This window comes from Salmo salar, chromosome 20 (assembly GCF_965601325.2).
Source record: "Salmo salar chromosome 20, fSalSal1, whole genome shotgun sequence".
NCBI classification, from domain to species: Eukaryota; Metazoa; Chordata; class Actinopteri; order Salmoniformes; family Salmonidae; genus Salmo; species Salmo salar.
Genome location: NC_138310.1, coordinates 70,524,559 through 70,544,474, shown reverse-complemented (window position 1 = coordinate 70,544,474; position 19,916 = coordinate 70,524,559). Strand labels below are relative to the sequence as shown.

The window sequence follows — 19,916 nt, the reverse complement described above, 5'->3', positions numbered from 1 at the left end:
AGAGAGAGGATGATTTAGAAAACAGACATGTTCTTGACTCCCATGATGACCTGCACTATGGTGGTCTTCTGGTGGTCTCAATACACTTCTGCTACTGATATGCAGGATTACATCAAAAAGTGTCATGCAATATACAGTATGTGTAAAATGTCAGTACAAACGTAGTACATGATTATTTATCTTGTAGAACATTTTCTAACAAATACAAATGAATGTGTGTATTTGTGGCATTATTACTAAAACACCAACATTTGAAATATCTTCACCGAATCCAGGAGAGACAAATGGAAGTGTCTAAAGGACAGTGGTAGCCTACAGTTAGTTGTCTTGGGTTGAGGCGACAATCGGGGAATTAATTAGGATATGGAATAAGAAATGATTAGAAATTAAAAAGGTGCCATTGTTATTACATTTTACATGTGATGTTAGCATGTGTGTGTGCATGGAGACAAACTGACCTCTATACACAGCAAACTCTGTCCAATTCTGTGTCAACTTCCTGACAACATCACCTGACTGAGTAATTGCAGGTTAATGATTGCAAAAAAGCATAAAAATCAATCGGCCCGCATCGTCTCTTGATTAGTCTGTGTGTAGGCCTACCGATTAGGGCAAGACCGATATTTCAAACTGCAGCATATTTCGATAGAGGTATTCGTTAGGGGGAAAACTATGTAGGGGAATTGTAAACTAGGCTACATTGTTACTTACTTACTCACTCTTCCCACCCCTTCAATTCACGAAAAAACGAAACTACACATTTCTGAAACGACAAGTCATCCCCGAGAGGAGAGCGTTGAGCAACTGAGAAGACGTTTCGATTTACAGTGAGATTTAGAGAAATGGCATTTTATAACCAGGAACCTTTTTATAATCCAGTACGTTTATTACAACTATTTATTATGTGATTGGTTGTGTTGTGTATTTAAAATGTAGACGTTCTTAATGTTTAACTTTGGGAGAGTTGAGCGTGTGCTTACGGTCAAATCTGGTAATCAAAATGCGCACCCATCCGTTTCTCAGTAATATACTGTACATTATTTTCCCAGTTAGTCTGCTTTTTTCAATTCACAGATTTAATGCTAAAATCAATATATGCATAGCTAGACATTCATAGTATCAATTCATGCTATGCTATTGTGCAAATTTAACATGTATGTTATTAGGCTACAGTGAATGTCTCGCGTATTCCGTTATGTAGACCTAGGCCTATTAATAATTATCACACAAGCAGTAATAGTGGATGTAGTAAAGAGGAAAGAGTCAATGTCCTCTAGCCTACATAATAGTTGTTTTAATTTCATTTTTCCATTCTTATTCAATTCAGTTTGTCATTAATGATTCTGCTTAATATATGTCCCAGAGTCTCCCTTTCACCGGCTCTATCCACTGTGGGCTTCAGGAGGGAAAGACCATCATTATCACTGGGAGAGTTCCCCATGGGGCAGACAGGTGGGTCACCACAAGCAGATATAAGCTTTGATAATACATTTGCTTATTATTTGTCTTCGAGAGAGTCCGAGGCTGCGTTCCAGTCCAGATAATGCCTAGTACACATTTATAGCGCCGATTCAAACTTTTTCCGAGAACTGTTTAACATATCCGGAAGCACATGATCTCTCTCGGTCTCACTTTCTCTTTCTCTTTCTCAGGTTCCATGTGAATTTGCAATGTGGTTCTATGGCAGGGGCAGACATTGCCCTTCACTTCAATCCACGCTATGACAGTCACCCTGGATATGTGGTGACCAACACCTTGCAGCAGTCCAAATGGGGGTCAGAGGAGCGGAAGCAGCATTCCCCCTTCCAACATGGCTCCAGCTTCAGCCTCGAGATAACTGTCCAGAGGGACTTCTTCAAGGTCACCCAAACCCTCTCCTACTATAGCAAATGGAGGATTCATATGTAGGAACTTAATTTGAGCCAGTTTGTTACAGCAGGAAAATAATCCTGCAGCCACAGGAAATGTTAATAATTATATGGATTATAGTTAATGGGGTTGATACATTTTTTGTTTTAAAGGGGAAATTACAAATGTTAGAAGCCTTTTTTAACCTTGAATTCACAAAAAGTTAGCATTTCCTGTTGGCAGGAAAATTCTCATCAACAAAAGAGTGATCGAATTAAAAACCAACAGCTGTACATTCCGACTACACAACATCCTTTTCAGTCTGTCATTGTAAAATATATCATTTCCTGTTTTATATAAATGACTGTAAAATACTATGATTACAGAGCTCCCACATGATTTCAATGAAGTCAGTGACTCATAATCTATTTACTTAACTTTTATTTAACTAGGCAAGTCAATTAAGAACAAATTCTTATTTACAATGATGGCCTACCCCGGCCAAACCCTAACCCGGACGACGCTGGGCCAATTGTGCGCCGCCCTAAGGAACTCGCAATCACGGCCAGTTGGGATACAGCCTGGAACCGAACAGGGGTCTGTAGTGACGCCTCTAGCACTGAGATGCAGTGCCTTTGATGGCTGCACCACTCTGGAGCCCATGGTGTTTCACTCTTGTTTTCTTGAAATGATATGTTATGTATTCTATTTGTATTCTGTTTTACAGTGTGACTCAATTTATTCTAGTCTGTTTAGGAGTTAAAATGGATTTAAATTCATGGGTTGGAAAATAACTTGAATAGTTGTGAGTGACACCTGTTCTCTCACTCACTGTCCTCAGGTCCATAATGACTCTGCTCATGGTCGTTCTCTGTTCTCTGTCTTCAGTTGAATGTGAATGGGAACCATTTCATGACCTTCAAGCACCGTATCCCGTTTTACTCAGTGGACACCATCTCAGCCGGGGGGAAAGTGGAGTTGACCTCCATCGCCTTCCAGAACCCTGCGGTGAGTAGTACCTAACATATTAATTAGATGGACAGAGAATTTGAAGACAGTTCAACTGATTTAAAGTGATTTCATGTCCTTTAGCCCACCTTTCCTGCACAGCCAGGATTTCCGGCACAACCTGGATTCCCTTCTTACCCGGGACTTCCGGCACAACCAGGATTCCCTTCTTATCCGGGACTTCCGGCACAACCAGGATTCCCTTCTTATCCGGGATTTCCGGGACAACCAGGATTCCCTTATCCAGGATTTCCCGCACATCCAGGATATCCAGTGAGTTAATCTGGATCTGAATCAATAATGATAATTTATTGGCCAACAACTTCTTGGTTATCGGACGCATTAACATTTTTTGGGTCAGATCTGTGATTTGTATTCCTTTTACTGTCTTTCAGAGTCTCTAGATTTTAGTTATCTTTCAGTCAACTGGGTTCCACATCTCACTATGGGACATCCCTATTTTGTGGGTCATTGGTGGAAGTATTATTCAAATCACGCCTAACAGCCTAATCAGAGTCACTCCTAACAGGCCAATCAGAGCTTTGTGGGTGTACGCACTGCTCTGGTTTCCTCATTCTTCGCGTCTTCATGAGTCTATTTGGTTACTATCTGGTTACTAGCCGTAAAGCAGCTTCATTCAGAAAACTAGCTCTCAACTTAACTGTTCCTTTTGGTGTGGGTTACCACCCCAACACAAAGCGTTGAATGGCTTATTTTCAGGAATTCTGCTAACTTCAGCTTCACTTAACAGAGTGAAGTTACCTCGGTTAGCTTGTTAGCAGCGTTTTTGGTTGTCGTCTAGCTACAGTACACCTGTTGCCTGGCCTCCACACAATTCGCGTTGTTAGCTATTTAGCTCCAGTGCTTTAACATCCCACTAATAGCAGGTTCCCACAAATTTTAGCTAGTCCCATCGCAATTGCAGCTAGTTACCTTCACACAGGAGATATCTAAGGTTCGCCTTTGAGTGCATAGCCTACGAATATCTCACCTTACCATTAGGTCTGTCCCTTGCCCCACCGACGGACACTCTGGCTCAGGCAGCGGAGCACACAGCCTAGCTGTTGTTGCACATGCTCTCTCTAGGCTTCAGGATGAATCGTGCCAAAAGCTTGCTCTTACTGATCCAGCAGAAAATATTTTTGGGAGGAGAGCGATGGCTTTTCGCCACTGCCTCTGTGTTTTGCCCGGCAACATCAGTCACGTACTGGATGTGCCTGAGGCTTCTTGGGCTATTGGTCTTCATGATACTGGCAGTTCTGCTTGGTCTCCTCCTCATGAGAGGTGTTGTGTCTTTGGCATCATTAAAAGTGAAGACTTATTTTATCAAATCAATTCGCTGTAATTATTATTACGTGATTAAACTAATCATGTAAATGTAATTAACTAGGAAGTCGCGGCACCAAGAAAAATCTTCAGATTACAAAGTTATAATTTTTCTAATATACATTTTCAGATATTTTAATATCTGATCAATTAGTCTTCTAATTAATGAATTATTCTTTAACTCACATTAGTCTCATTCCAAACGTCGTAAATTGTTGGTTATCTGCACGAACCCAGCCTTTACTATGAATCATCTATACACCAATTGTCTTAATCATTTATTTACTAACTAACTAAATAATCACAGAAATACATACACAAACAACAGTAGATATGGTTACTAACAAAGGATAGGGAAGATTTCTTAATGGGCTAAGCCGATATGACGGCTTGGTGGACAAAGGGCAATGGGTGTGGACTGAGAACAGGCGGGAAAGACAAAAGCAAACACTACACAGTTGATAATTATATTAATTCAAATGCTAATCCTTTGCACATGAACGCTCACTCATTCGGGAATAATTGCAATCAATATATATTTATGCCCAGTGTGTCGTCGTGATTTCTGTTGGAATCATTCGTCTGCGGAGAATCAGTTCATCATCGTCTCTCTCTCTGCTTCCCTGAAGATCTTTAGTGTTTAGAATGGATACTTCAGAGTACCATTCAGAAATGTTCTCATAGATAGATGTTTCGGTGGTTGCCGGTCTTCGCATCCCAGGTTGACATAATTTCTAGCTGCAGACTAGTAATTAGCATCTAAGATTTGCTCTTATTCTGTAGGGATCGATAGTCTCAGAGTTGAACCATTTCCAGCCGTGTAGCCAATGCTCCACGTGGTATGGTTAGGAATTCAATAACTATTCGCAATCACAGCTCATGCTGTGGGTTTGCTTAGTCTCAACTCAAACCTGTGCACCTTCAGTGTCCACCGTGGTATGCGTGGTCTGAAGAGGATTTCCGCAGGAGGGGGTTTTATTCATAATAATAGAAAAGGAGGTTCTATGACGCCAGATTATGTCTGTGCTCACGGATTATGTCTGTGACGCCAGTGACTTAGTTAAACTTTAAAGGGAATACAGTTCTCTCACATTAACCTCTATGGGCTAGGTGGGACGCTTGCGTCCCACCTACTCAACAGCCAGTGTAATCCCGTGGCGCGTTATTCAAATACCTTAGAAATGCAAAACCTTCAATTTTTCAAAAATATGACTATTTTACACCATTTTAAAGATAAGACTCTCGTTAATCTAACCACACTGTCCGATTTCAAAAAGGCTTTACAACGAAAGCAAAACATTAGATTATGTCAGCAGAGTACCCAGCCAGAAATAATCAGACACCCATTTTTCAAGCTAGCATATAATGTCACATAAACCCAAACCACAGCTAAATGTAGCACTAACCTTTGATGATCTTCATCAGATGACAACCCTAGGACATTATGTTATACAATACATGCATGTTTTGTTCAATCAAGTTCATATTTATATAAAAAAACAGCTTTTTACATTAGCATGTGACTAGCATTCCCACCGAACACTGCCGGTGAATTTACTAAATTACTCACGATAAACGTTCACAAAAAGCATAACAATTATTTTAAGAATTATAGATACAGAACTCCTCTATGCACTCGATATGTCCGATTTTAAAATAGCTTTTCGGTGAAAGCACATTTTGCAATATTCTCAGTAGATAGCCCGGCATCACAGGGCTAGCTATTTAGACACCCAGCAAGTTTAGCACTCATCAAAGTCAGATTTACTATAAGAAAAATGTTATTACCTTTGCTGTCTTCGTCAGAATGCACTCCCAGGACTTCTACTTCAATAACAAATGTTGGTTTGGTCCAAAATAATCCATCGTTATATCCAAACAGCGGCGTTTTGTTCGTGCATTCAAGACACTATCCGAAAGGGTAAATAAGGGTGGCGAGCATGGCGCAATTCGTGACAAAAAAATTCTAAATATTCCATTACCGTACTTCGAAGCATGTCAACCGCTGTTTAAAATCAATTTTTATGCCATTTTTCGCATAAAAAAGCGATAATATTCCGACCGGGAATCTGCGTTTAGGTAAACAGACAAAAGAAAAGAAAGCATTCGGTCGACTCGGGCACGCGCCTAAGCCCATAGTACTCTGAGCGGCCACTTGCCAAAAGCGATAAAGTGTTTCAGCCAGAGCCTGCCTCGATATCATTCAGCTTTTTCTCGGGCTCTGAGACCCTATGGGAGCCGTAGGAAGTGTCACGTTATTGCAAAGGTCCTCAGTCTTCAATAAAAAGAGCCAAGATGAAACACTACTTCTCAGACAGGCCACTTCCTGCATGAAATCTTCTCAGGTTTTGGCCTGCCATATGAGTTCTGTTATACTCACAGACACCATTCAAACAGTTTTAGAAACTTTAGGGTGTTTTCTATCCAAAGCCAATAATTATATGCATATTCTAGTTACTGGGCAGGAGTAGTAACCAGATTAAATCGGGTACATTTTTTATCCGGCTGTGTCAATACTGCCCCCTAGCCCTAACAGGTTAAAGGTTTACCATCACATTACATCATTCCACAAATAGTTTAATCTTTACTCATTAATTTTATACAAGAATTAGATGCAAACCCCATAATTGAGAAATGTACACATTCAGAGATATAGTTATGTGTGTTTCCTGTCCTCTCTGAGGTCACCAAATGAAACACACTCGTCATACCCGTCCCTTATGTGTCCACAGACCATTCCTACTGTTACGTCCTGACCAGTAAAAGGGGTTATTTGTTATTATAGTTTGGTCAGGGCATGGCAGGGGGTGTTTTCTGTGTGTTTTGGGGTTTTGGCCATTCTATGTCCTTTTTTCTATGTTTTTGTATTTCTTTGTTTTGGCCTGGTATGGCTCTCAATCAGGGACAGCTGTACATCGTTGTTGCTGATTGGGAGCCATACTTACGCACCCTGTTTTCCTTTGGGTTTTTGTGGGTAGTTATTTCTGTTTAGTGTTTTGCACCTGACGGAACTGTTGGTCGTTTTGTTATTTTGTCTAAAGTGTTCTCAGTAAATACATTTCATGATGAGCACTAACCACGCTGCATCTTGGTCCCCTCTTTCAGATGATCGTTACACCTACCTCCTCACAAGTGGACATTTTGTATAAAATTCCCATTTTGGGGATTTAGGAGTTCGCCATGTGAAATTCTTTGTTCTCTCTGTGTCTCTCTCTTTCTGCATGGCCAGGGGGAGAGAGTCTCCGCCAGGAATTTACAACCTGAGATAACAGAACCTGGGTGTAATAGAGAGAGAGAGAGAGAGAGAGAGAGGGATGCCATGATCTATACCCAGAAAGGGTCACGTCATGACAGTCGCCCCCCTGGTGGTTTGGATCTTGTGATTATCCTGCAAGTTACAAATCATCATAAAAATAATGACCACGTGATCTCCTGTTTGTAGATCATCGTTGCAGTCCCCCTCTGGTAGTTGAACTTGATAGGCTCTCTGAAGGCGGGCGGAGCAGTCCACCACAAGGATAGGCAGTTGATGTCTGGTTGGTGATCGCCGTTGCGGTCCCCCTCTAGTGGTTCACCTTGGTAGGTTTCCTGGAAGCTGCAAAGTACCACAAGGATGGGCAGGGGATGCCCTGGTTGATGATCACCGTTGCGGTCAACCCCCTCTGGTGGTTTATCTTGGTAGGGTCTCTGACAGCGGGGCAGGCCGCCACAAGGATGGGCAGTGGGTGTCCGGATTTGGGTTCGTCGTTCCGGACCCGTCGTCTGGGCGCCCAGACTGGAAGATCTGGGCAGTAACTTAGGCAGCTGTTAACAACGCACACACACTCACAAAATACGTATAATTACATTCATTCCCCAATGAGCGGCATTGTGGCACTCCCTGACGACACCGCTCGCGTCGCGTGCGTTGCAAAATAAATGTAGAAATCTATGTTATTCAATTGCACTCAACGAGCGTCTGCGTTGCCAAGGGCTAAAATAGAAGTCCTTTCTATTTCTGACGCAGATCACGCTGCAAGTCCTGCCTCTCCCATCTCCTCATTGGTTTATAGAAGCAGGTACCCACGTGCCATCTCCTCATTGGTTATACCCATGTGGATGATTGAAAGATGAACTGTGTTGCCGGTCGTCGTGGTAATACTATGAAAGTTTAGATGCCAATCACCATATAAGTTCAAAGAAGAAAAAGCCTGGAAGGAGGAGAGATGACTAGAAACAATTCGGTTGACCGTTTTATGTGTGGACTAATTGTCGGAGTAGAGGACCTTGTGCATTTCAGGTAAAATAACAACTCAATGTTTATATCCCAGGACAAATTAGCTAGCAACTGCAAGCTAGCTAAATAGGTCAAATTAGCTAGCAAGTGCAAGCTAACTAGCTAAATTGCCATAAATGTTTAATTCTTTTCGACCTGTCCCCAAATTAATGTAATTGGTTCAGAGTTTGTTTTGATATTTTAACCTGCGTGTCGTGATCGCATTTGGTGTAGGGGGACAAAATAAATTTATGAACGATGGTACACGATGGCACACGATGGTTTGGGTTCCGTGTAAGTGATGGTTGTATGGGGACTTTGTTTATGGCTCTATCACTTCCCAAGTGTCAAAGGAACTGAACCGAAAAGGAATGAAAGCATAAACAAAAGATATACAAAATATAGTTCTCACACCAAAATCATCTAATTGGACTGTATTCTATATTCGTCCAATGTCCTGGCAAAATGACTCTATCTTGGCATTGTCTCTAATGTCATGTCTAGGGTTTTCCTACTTGGTGTGTTGCTTAGGCCCTATCCTAAGTTGATAACTATATGATAAGTCTACAGCTGTAAGGCACTAGTTTTGGGCAGTCTACAGGGATGACCTATGGACTTCTGGGAAGAAAACTGGTGAGTACTGTAGCAGTAGAGTCAAAGGCCTCAAAGTAAATATTCAACTACTACGGCTGGTATTTTGCTCGCACCCTTAAGTGATCCTAGCATAAATCCTAATTGGATGTTCCGTTGTACATGTGCGTTTATGCTTACACAAGCGTGCATGTCAAGGGAAGAAAACCAAGTATCATGGCAGATTATAACTTGTTCAGAATGAGTCTGACGTAATCAGGTAATTTTCAGATCAATGCCTGGAGGTCAGTCAGAATTGGTGTCGACGGAGTCTGTAGTGGTTTTACTACAAGTCACTGCATCTTCCACTATTGTAGTGGCGATGGGTATGAAGTCTATTTCAAAGCTATGTTATCCACGGAGGAGCTAACCTCACGACGGAAGTACTCTTTAAGTATTGGACCAGTCATACGTGGTGTGATCATGGTTCATGACTTCTAATAACTTTCCTCCTGAATGGAGGGTTCTATTTATTAATGGCATGTGTGTTAACCATTGGAAGAGTGCTCTGGAGATTCCCTTCCCCGTGTTGTACTCTGAGTGACTCCTAACTACTGTGTCGCTGTTGTCAAGGGTAATTTGATTTGTTAGGTCTCTAACCTTCTTACTGATTGTAGCTGGACTGACTGTTGCTAGTATTGGTACTGGTACTCAAGGCGACCAGTTATCCTACCGATTTATTCTGAAATATTAGCCTACCGGAACACATGATTAGAGCATTTTACTAGTTGTATTGTAGTTGAACCTACAGATGGCAAGGCATGACAACTCATTTTTTTGCCATTTATTTGAGGTGGAAGTCCACTGGACTTCTACGACCAGTGTGGTACACCTCAGTAATATCTTAGATGTGTTCTAATATTATCCCCGTCTAGGGGCCTGTCTGCTCCTCACTGTTGTCATAGGGGAGTTTACAACTAGATTTGTTTTATGCTCTGGCGGCCTCGTACGGTGTTGCCCGTAGTGTCGACCCCCCCACTGGCCTCGATGAGGCTTATTACGGGTCTGGGCTACTATTCCCCCCCTTTGTGTCTCGGGACCCCTCCCCACCAGCGGGTGGTGTTGGTATCCAAGGCACAAACGAAAAGGTCGGGCCATATGTACAAGTTGTCAGCGACCATGTTGTTATGAGAATGGCTGTAACCTTTCAACCAAATCTCCTGGTGTTTGTGCTTCAAAATGCTCAGTGGCTGTCGAGGCCTGTCAGTCACCACCACGTCCGCGTGTGGCAACCTCTTCAATACCTGCGAACTGAGATGAGGATATCGGTCTGTGATATCGCAAAGTGTTTCACCAGTGGGAGTCATCGGGTCAGTTGTGTCATTGTAATGGGTGACAGTCCCCCACAAAGCGGAACGTGTGTCATCGGAAGCAGAGTACACTCTGTGCATCAATGTTTTTCTTGCTGAGGCGGCCGCAGTGCTTGCGGAAGTTAAAAAGAAGTTAATCTCAACTATCGTATTGCACGATTGCAAGGAGGAGGGAAGTTGCTCATTCACAGAGACGGGTGGCTAGAAATCATGAAAAGAATAGTCAATCAGGTTTGCTGATGGCATGTGTTGAGATATCGTAATATCTCTTTGGATCGGATTCTGCACCAAGAGGTTTCTAAACGTAAGGGGTGCTTTCGACAGATACCCCTTGTGAATGACTGCGTTGCAGCTAGCATTAGGGTAAGACAGTGTGGTCAGTGGAGAAGGCCCTGGGGCCTGTGACCATACATGGTTGGTTTTCCAATCCATCAGTGGGAGCAACCGATCCATCAAGTCTGTTCCAAGTAGCAGGGGTTCAGATTCGAGGCTGGTAACATACACCGGGTGAACGAGTGATATGTCCTGGAAGTGTAGTTTCAGCATGACTCTCAATGTGAGAGGCGAGGTAGTCTGAGTGATACCTCGAAGTGTAGTGTTGCATCATTCCACTTTTTACCAACATTTAGTTGGTTTCAGAGCCCTTTTTAGATCATCAAACATAGAGATGAGCGATATTACCGCACCCGAATCAATTAGCGCATGATAAGTTAAGCAGTCCTCCAGGACTGTTTCCAGGTATGGGCGTTTAGATTCGTGTTTAGTGGACATATTCCCCATGAAGTGGAGTGGTCTTTCGCAACGACGTGATGTGCCATTTGTGTTCAAGGTAAAAGCAGATCGACTTTTCCGATTTTGAGTGGGCTTGGCTTTAACGAACCGTTTTAACTTTTTCTTCGCACCCTTTGTATCAGAGTCTATAGACAAGGCCTGTGGGCTTGTTTCTTGATCAAGCGAGCCCTGGATAGGGTTTCAAGTGAGAGCGGGAGAAATTTGAAAGTGCTTGCTATGGGTGTTAATTCCTGCGGACCTGGTGTCTGGTAATTCCCCGTCTAGTCCTTGTGACTTGTCTTTTACCCTTTTCTAAAATTTTTCTCGCTTTAGTTCTTCACGTAGTGGAACTTCTAGAGAACATTGGTCTACGTTTTGATCGTCCTTCAATCGTTTGTTACCCTTGTGCTCTGACACTTTTTGTGGGTTGGGTGCAGGTACGTAGCGAACAGGTCGATTGTAGCGGTAGTCGTTTTGATGGCGACGTACTTTACAGTTATTTCGACCGTGGAGGCTATTGGAATCGTGGTTTCGTGGTATAAACCGTTGTTGTGCGTCATCTCTCAACGCTCCAATACCTGATAATGCACCCTCTAACTGGAGTGAGTGCTTCTGGTCAAACTTCAAAACCGAGTGGTCAGGGCTCTTAGCGTTGTGAACTTTTGATGCCTCAAAAGCTGTGCTTGCAAGCTCTCTGAGTTGTAAGATAGACAAGCCAACGTGGGCTGTAGGGCCCAAGTAGGTAATGAAGGTGGAATACATGTTCGACAGAAACATTCCCACCTCCTCACAAGTGGACATTTTTTATCAAATTCCCATTTTGGAGATGTAGGAGTTCGCCATGTGAAATCCTTTGTTCTCTCTATGTGTTTCTCTTTCTGCATGGCCAGGGGGAGAGAGTCTCCGCCAGGAATTACGACCTGAGATAACAGAACCTGGGTGTGTGTGTGTATGTGAGTGAGTGAGTGAGTGAGTGAGTGAGTGAGTGAGTGAGTGAGAGAGAGGCCACGATCTATACCCAGAAAGGGCCACGTCATGACAGAGGCTTCCAGCGTTGGGCGACCTCACTCCGCTTGGACCCGTTTCTCCACCGGCACAGGTGCGTGCTTCTTTCTGCAAAGTCTCTATCGGCACTTCAATGCTGGAGAGACCCATTCCTCTTGATGCGGGGCTGCCCTACTGGGAGAGTCATCATGTGCAAAGTACTGACAGCGGATGCATCACTACAGGGATGGGGAACTGTCCACGAAGGGCGTAAGGTGAACGGCGTATGGTCAGACTCTATGAGTACAGCCCATATCAACGTTATTGAGCTCTACACTGTGTAACTAGCCCTTCCTACAGGGCAAACATGTCCTGGTCAGGTCGGATAATACGTCTACGCTGGCGTATGTCAACTGCCAAGGAGGAACGTGCTCTTGTCAACTTCACTCTCTGGCAAGAGAGATCTTGCTATGGAGCAGCGAACATCTGTTGCCTCTCAGAGCAATACATGTGCCAGGTAGACTAACCTCAGGTGTGGATTTACAGTTGCGGGGTAACCCCCAACCAGGGGAGTGGCGACTTCATCTCAAAGTCGTCAAGGAGGTGTGGGGGCATTAGGGCAGGCCTGCCGTCGATCTGTACGCATCACAGGACAACGCAATCTCTATGAATGAGATCACAACGGTCCCCTAGGCGTGGACGTACTGGCCCACAAGTGGCCAGACATGCTTCTGCACACCTACCCTCCAGTGGGCCTGATCCTCCCTACTCTGGACAGAGTGAGATCGAACAGTCTATCCCTCACCTTGATAGCCCCGCATTGGCCCTGGAAGCCATGGCTGGCGGAGATTGTACCTCTCCTGGAGGGCTGGGCGATATGGCCAAAATATGATATCACAGTATTTAAAAAAAAAATGGACGGTATGACAGTATTTGACGGTATTTAGATTTTTTATAATAAAAGTAAAAAATGTGCTTTATGAGTAGTGCGTGATCCTAGGGTGGCAACACATACATTCTAAGTGATTTCAATGGGTCTTTTGCCAATCTGATTGTTTTATACTGTTAAATTCAACTTCAATCAAATATTATTTTCAGCATTTTCATACATTTCTATATTTCCTGCACTCATCATTTCGACACTGCAATGTAGGGCTGCATGATATGGGCAAAAATGTAGGCTTTATTTTTAACCAAATGTTGCAATTGCAATTTGACTTGCGATTTCGAGCAAAACACTTGGGTGAACTGTTGAAATCATGTAAATATAATGATTATTCTAATTCTATATTTAGAATATGATAGTGGGCGCTTTGAATACAATGTTGATTAACATGACAACAAATTAAAATGCAAGGTCGGAGTTATTGTGACAGGTTAGGAACCAAATTGTTGTTAAGTGTTTCCTATGGTCTCTATAATCTTTGGCTACATTGACTGTTTTCTCATAGCTACTTAATGTAGCTAACATATTCATGCTTTGCGTATTCCTCTTTGATTTAGAAGACACTGTTGCACAAACAACATGCTGATTTAGGTCTACACCATCACTGGTATTGTCAGACTGTATTCTGTAGCTAATTGCGTTTGCTCTGACTCAGTACATTTATTAGCACGCTACCTAGCCAGCTAACTAGCGATTAGCATTAGTGACTAACAACATTTAGGCCCAAATTGCTAAGAAAAGACAAACTAGCTGTTTTCTGATGTAAGAAACACAAACGAATAGTTTAATTATAGAACGCTCGTGGATGTATATTAAGAAGCAAAGTGAAAACAGCATCGTTGTCATCAACATTGTTGCGTGTACTGCATTGACCATGCAGACTGAACGCAAGTGCCTCGTGGTTGAGGAACAACAAACGCGCTCCTTGAGTGACAAGGGGCGTGGCTAGGTCTGTGTGGAAAGTGGCACCGAGACAAAGAGCGGAGTGAAATGACTCAAGTAGTGAAGTAAACTATAAAAATGGACATTACACACAGCGTATCACATTTAACAAACCAAACATTCAAATATCGTTTTAGAAGTTAAAGTAAAAACCCAAACCAGTCCGTCCATCAATACAGGTATATTGTTAAAATACAGTATACTGCCCAGGGCAAAATATTCCACCCACATCCTGAGCTGATGGATCTCTGGGCCTGGCCCGTGAGAAGTCCAATTTAGACTCGGTGGGCTTGCCTCCAAACGTGGTTGCCACAGTTCAGAGGGCCAGAGCCCCTTCTACAAGAGGTCTTTATGACATGAAGTGGTGGGTATTCGAGAGGTGGTGTGAGAGACGTAAGTTGGTCCCCTTTCAGTGTTACATTCCTGCCGTTCTCTCCTTCCTACAGGAATTTCTCGACAAGGGCAAAGCCTTTTCCACCGTTAAGGTCTACTTGGCGGCGATATTAGCCTGCCATGTAGGACTAGGTGAGGTGACGATCAGGGCTCACCCCCTGGTTCGTAGTTTTATGAAGGGAGCGCGTGGTCTCCATCCGGTCTCCAAACCACTTGCCCCATCATGGGACTTGGCGCTGGTTCTGGATGCACTTACAGGTGATCACTTTTAACCCCCGGAGAAGTGGATCTAAAGACTCTGTCTTATAAGACGGCCCTGTTGCTCGCCTTGGCCAAGCACGTTAGCGACCTTCATGCACTCTCAGTTCATCCTTCATACACTCAGTTTGCCCCCAACTTCTCCAAGGTTAGGATACGTGCTAACGCCGCGTTCATTCCTAAGGTCATTCCCATAACCTATAGTAGTCAAGCCACTGACCTCGTTCCCTTCCACTCTCAGCCTTTCTCTCCTCCAGGGCAGCGGCATCTTAACACGTTATGTCTGGTGCGCGCACTGCGCATCTACATGGACAGGACTAGGCCATTCCAGAATTGTGACCAACTGTTTGTTTGCTTTGCCACCCCGCTCAGGGTAGGGCTTGGTCCAAACAACGCCTCTTCCATTGGGTAATGGAGGCTATCGCCAAGGCGTACAGTTATCCGGGATTGCAGTCTCCACTGGGTGTCCGGACACATTCCACTAGAGGAATTGCCACGTCATGGGCACTGTTCAGAGGCATCTCTGGCTAGTTGGGCTAGTCATTACTGCACCCTCCCTGGCACACACAGTCATTGGTGCTGGAGCTGAGTAGTATGGATCAGATACATTACCATGAAAAAAAAACAGGCTTCTCAGGAAATGGGCTATTGGCAATCGGGGTGTTTTGGAAGTGTCCCATAGTGAGATGTCGAACTGAGTCGACTGAAAGAGAAATTTGGGTTACGGTATGTAATCCCGGTTTTCTGAAGGAGATGAGACAGACATCTCACCAGATTGCTCATCTTGCACAACTTGTTCTTAGATTGAGGAAACCAGAGCAGTGCAGGGTGTAATATAGACACGAGGAGCGTACACCCACAAAGCTCATATTGGCCTGTTAGGCGTGATTGAATAAGGCTTCAACCAATGACCCGCAAACGAGGGCGTGTCCCATAGTGATATGTCTCCCTCATCTCCTTCACTGAACCGGGGTTACATACCGTAACCCAAAGTTTTATGCTTAGTAGTGCTGATGCTTCGTAGTTCCTGTGATGGGGAATTTTAAGATCACTAAAGTTCATATTTGCATAGTGTGGGCTACTTCCTCTTTCTGTACATTGACTGTATTGTTGTGTGAGTGTAACGACCTGTCATTGTCTTTAGGCAGATTGTGACAGAGTTACAGTAAATATACAGTAACCTGTTAACAGGGAAATGTAGTACTGTAATCAACGTGCTGTTAAGATCCCCCTCTCCTGTTGCTTGTCACAGGCCTCTCCTCCATATGTCCAGCCACCATTCTTTGTAAATGATCTTCTATTTTCTTATACTATAGTGTAGCTGAGCAAATTTAGTTAGTTCTATCGCATCAACGTCTATTGGTCATAATGAGGGATTCATTAAAATCTTCCATTTTCATCCAGGCTGTTCCATTCCAGAACACGATCAATGGAGGACTCTACCCTGGACGCACCATCAACATCCAGGGAGTGGTTAAACCCAACGCCAATAGGTCTGATCCTGCCTTATTGTCTTTACAGTAAAGGAGAACAACAGTGAGAAATACACTTCCCCTGGAGTTACAATATAAAATCCTATATATATTTGAATTAAAAAAAGCATAAAAGAACTTTGGCAATTCTAGTTCACCTCATTTCCATGGTATTGCAAGTGTGTCAATGAGCCCTTGGCTTAGAAATAAATAGAAAGAGGTAGGCCTACAAAACATCCTGGAGGGTGCAACTATAGCAGTTCTCCTGTCAAATCAAATCAAATCAAATTTATTTATATAGCCCTTTGTACATCAGCTGATATCTCAAAGTGCTGTACAGAAACCCAGCCTAAAACCCCAAACAGCAAGCAATGCATGTGAAAGAAGCACGGTGGCTAGGAAAAACTCCCTAGAAAGGCCAAAAACCTAGGAAGAAACCTAGAGAGGAACCAGGCTATGAGGGGTGGCCAGTCCTCTTCTGGCTGTGCCGGGTGGATATTATAACAGAACATGGTCAAGATGTTAAAATGTTCATAAATGACCAGCATGGTCAAATAATAATAATCATAGTAGTTGTCGAGGGTGCAACAAGCACGTCCGGTGAACAGGTCAGGGTTCCATAGCCGCAGGCAGAACAGTTGAAACTGGAGCAGCAGCACGGCCAGGTGGACTGGGGACAGCAAGGAGTCATCATGCCAGGTAGTCCTGAGGCATGGTCCTAGGGCTCAGGTCCTCCGAGAGAAAGAAAGAGAGAAAGAGAGAATTAGAGAGAGCATATTTAAATTCACACAGGACACCGGATAAGACAAGAGAAATTCTCCAGATGTAACAGACTGACCCTAGCCCCCCGACACTTAAACTACTGCAGCATAAATACTGGAGGCTGAGACAGGAGGGGTCAGGAGACACTGTGGCCCCATCCGATGATACCCCCGGACAGGGCCAAACAGGCAGGATATAACCCCACCCACTTTGCCAAAGCACAGCCCCCACACCACCAACTTACCGTCCTAAGACAAGGCCGAGTATAGCCCACAAAGATCTCCGCCACGGCACAACCCAAGGGGGGGGGGGGGGCGCCAACCCAGACAGGAAGACCACGTCAGTGACTCAACCCACTCAAGTGACGCACCCCTCCCATGGACGGCATGGAAGAACACCAGTAAGCCAGTGACTCAGCCCCTGTAATAGGGTTAGAGGCAGAGAATCCCAGTGGAGAGAGGGGAACCGGCAAGGCAGAGACAGCAAGGGCGGTTCGTTGCTCCAGCCTTTCCGTTCACCTTCACACTTCTGGGCCAGACTATACTTAATCATAGGACCTACTGAAGAGATAAGTCTTCAGTAAAGACTTAAAGGTTGAGACTGAGTCTGCGTCTCTCACATGGGTAGGCAGACCATTCCATAAAAATGGAGCTCTATAGGAGAAAGCCCTACCTCCAGCTGTTTGCTTAGAAATTCTAGGGACAATTAGGAGGCCTGCGTCTTGTGACCGTAGCGTACGTGTAGGTATGTACGGCAGGACCAAATCCTGTCATGGTTTTTCTCCAACACTTATCCTTTTTCCCTTGCCTGTAGGTTCCACGTTAACCTACTGTTCAACTCTGGGATTGCGCTGCACTTCAACCCCCGATTTGACGAGACCCTAGTGGTACGCAACAGCAAGCTGAGAGACCAGTGGGGAAAGGAGGAGCGCTCTGGTGGAATGCCCTTCCACAGGGGCCAGTCCTTCACGGTAACTAGCCACCAGGAACCATCCACTTTTATCTAAGGCTGGCGTTACACAACGCACCTTGTATACAATTTGAGTTTCAAGGATGAATAATTGTTTGTTTCAGCACCAAGCATACCACTTATCTTTCTGTCTAGCTAAGCCCTTTCCTGATACTGATTTCCTTTCTGGTTTAGTCACTCAGACTGTGGCATGATGTTCATTAGAGAGATGATCCACGTTAAAGACGCTGGATTGTTTCTCTCTTTATATCAGACCGAGTAGTAATATGGCTAGTTTGGTCTTTTCAGCTGTCTATTTTCTGTGAGGATCAGTGCTTCAAGATAGCGGTCAACGGGAATCAGACGACCACCTACAAACACCGCCACACCCCCCTCAACCAGGTCAACATCCTGGAGGTGGATGGAGACCTCAGTTTGACCTCTGTGACGGTTTAGTGATGTGGGTCACAACTGTCTTCGGTGACCTAGCCACTTGTTTCATTTTGTGTCACCTCTGACCCAAACCACTTGTATTTTTTATCTCTTTTTGCTACGATAAAAATGACATGAACTTTGTTTTTTTACTGCTTGCACTGCCTGTTAGATTATCTCATTTGCAAATGTATTATTAGTGAGTGCCGTGCCATCGACTTCAAGGATGAGAAATGTGTTCCTGTTTGTTATAAATCACAGTAGAAAGCCATTAGAAATCACATTGATTGCTTTAGCCATTTTTTTAGTAGCGCTACACAAATTCTTAAATCATTATTATTTTGTGATATAATGCCAGACCTGACGTTACCTATCATGAGAAGTACCCTGAGGACATTGCCTGGTAATTCCATATGTAGCCTTGTTCATCACCTGTAGTCTCTATACTCTTTTCTATAAACATTTTAAGATATATATAATGTGTGCTTTTAATTTTTTTTATTTTTATATTTCAAATGTGAAACATTTTGAAGTGAGACTGGCTATGTCTCTAAATCAGGGCTCTCCAACCCTGTTCCTGGAGAGCTACTATCCTGTAGGTTCACACTCCAACCCTAATCTAGCACACCTGATTCTAATAATTAGCTGGTTGATAAACTGAACCAGGTTAGTTACTGGGGTTGGAGCAAAATCCTACAGGAGGGTAGCGCTCCAGGAACAGGGATGGAGATAACTCTGTTAAAGCCTTGTTCACACCGCAGACCTTAATGCTGAAATCAGTTCTATTTTTAAAATCCGTATTGGAATACTGACTGTCCAAACAGCAAGTTACCAAATAGGATTTGTGTGTGTTCAGACAGTAGTGATTTGCTGACATGTGACCGTTCCTGGTGTAAAAACAATTTCCTATCCCAGAGCTCGAGTAAATTACATTACTATGCTGCTCCCGAATGTACTATGTCAGGACATGGACATCGATTCTATCGTAGTCCATGTGGGTTTTAATGACATCATGAAGGGCAGTTCTGAACAGCTGAAACTGGATTTCAAAGAGCTGATTGACTCTCTGCTAGACACGAATAAAATACCCATCATATCTGGCCCTGCGCCCTCTCTGAATCGTGGCATGGAACGCTTTAGCAGGATTCTTTCTCTTCACAACTGGTTATGTGATTATTGCAGCTCAATGGGTGTATCTTTTGTTGACAATTTCAGTACCTTTTGGAAACTAAACACGTTTTATAAGGAGGATGGGATACACCCAAATAATTTTGGTTCCTGGATCCTTTCACAGCATTATAAGGCTGCATTGAGACAATCAGGGTTGTAGGAGTAAGAGATTACAAAAACAGTAACTAAATATTGTAATCAGATTAGATACTTTTGAAAAACTAGATTACTTTGAGGATGTTAGTGAAAAAACACATCTTTGACACTTCTGTTTTCTCAATGACGTTCAAATCAGCATTGAAAAAAGGCACAAGTTTAAGTTTGTTCCACCTGAGTGAGTCTTACCACAAGTCAGAGACTACTATGGTGACACCAAATGTGGTTTATGGATTGTGGGAAAAGAGCAGGAATAGGCTTTTGTAGGCTTCAATCCAAGCGATGTTGGGCCTGGCCCCTGCTGT

The 19,916-nt window shown here is 43.5% G+C and overlaps 1 protein-coding gene across 1 annotated transcript; it reads left to right on the top strand.

The window, feature by feature from the left end:
• Positions 1 to 568: 568 nt before the first annotated feature.
• On the top strand, positions 569 to 18,764 carry LOC123723881 (galectin-9B). The gene is made up of 8 exons (XM_045703887.2): positions 569 to 878; positions 1,364 to 1,452; positions 1,653 to 1,860; positions 2,737 to 2,856; positions 2,941 to 3,129; positions 16,076 to 16,164; positions 17,719 to 17,875; positions 18,163 to 18,764. Exons 1-8 carry the CDS (start codon positions 843 to 845, stop codon positions 18,307 to 18,309), a joined length of 1,035 nt encoding a protein of 344 aa, XP_045559843.1. The 5' UTR covers positions 569 to 842; the 3' UTR covers positions 18,310 to 18,764.
• Positions 18,765 to 19,916: the final 1,152 nt, after the last annotated feature.

Bases quoted from the DNA above. Each gene is read 5' to 3' on its own strand.
- LOC123723881 (XM_045703887.2), top strand. From the start codon at position 843: ATGGCATTTTATAACCAGGAACCTTTTTATAATCCA. The intron at 1,861-2,736 runs GTCACCCAAACC...CTCTGTCTTCAG, and splicing joins TCCAGAGGGACTTCTTCAAG to TTGAATGTGAATGGGAACCA. The intron at 16,165-17,718 runs GTCTGATCCTGC...CCTTGCCTGTAG, and splicing joins GTTAAACCCAACGCCAATAG to GTTCCACGTTAACCTACTGT.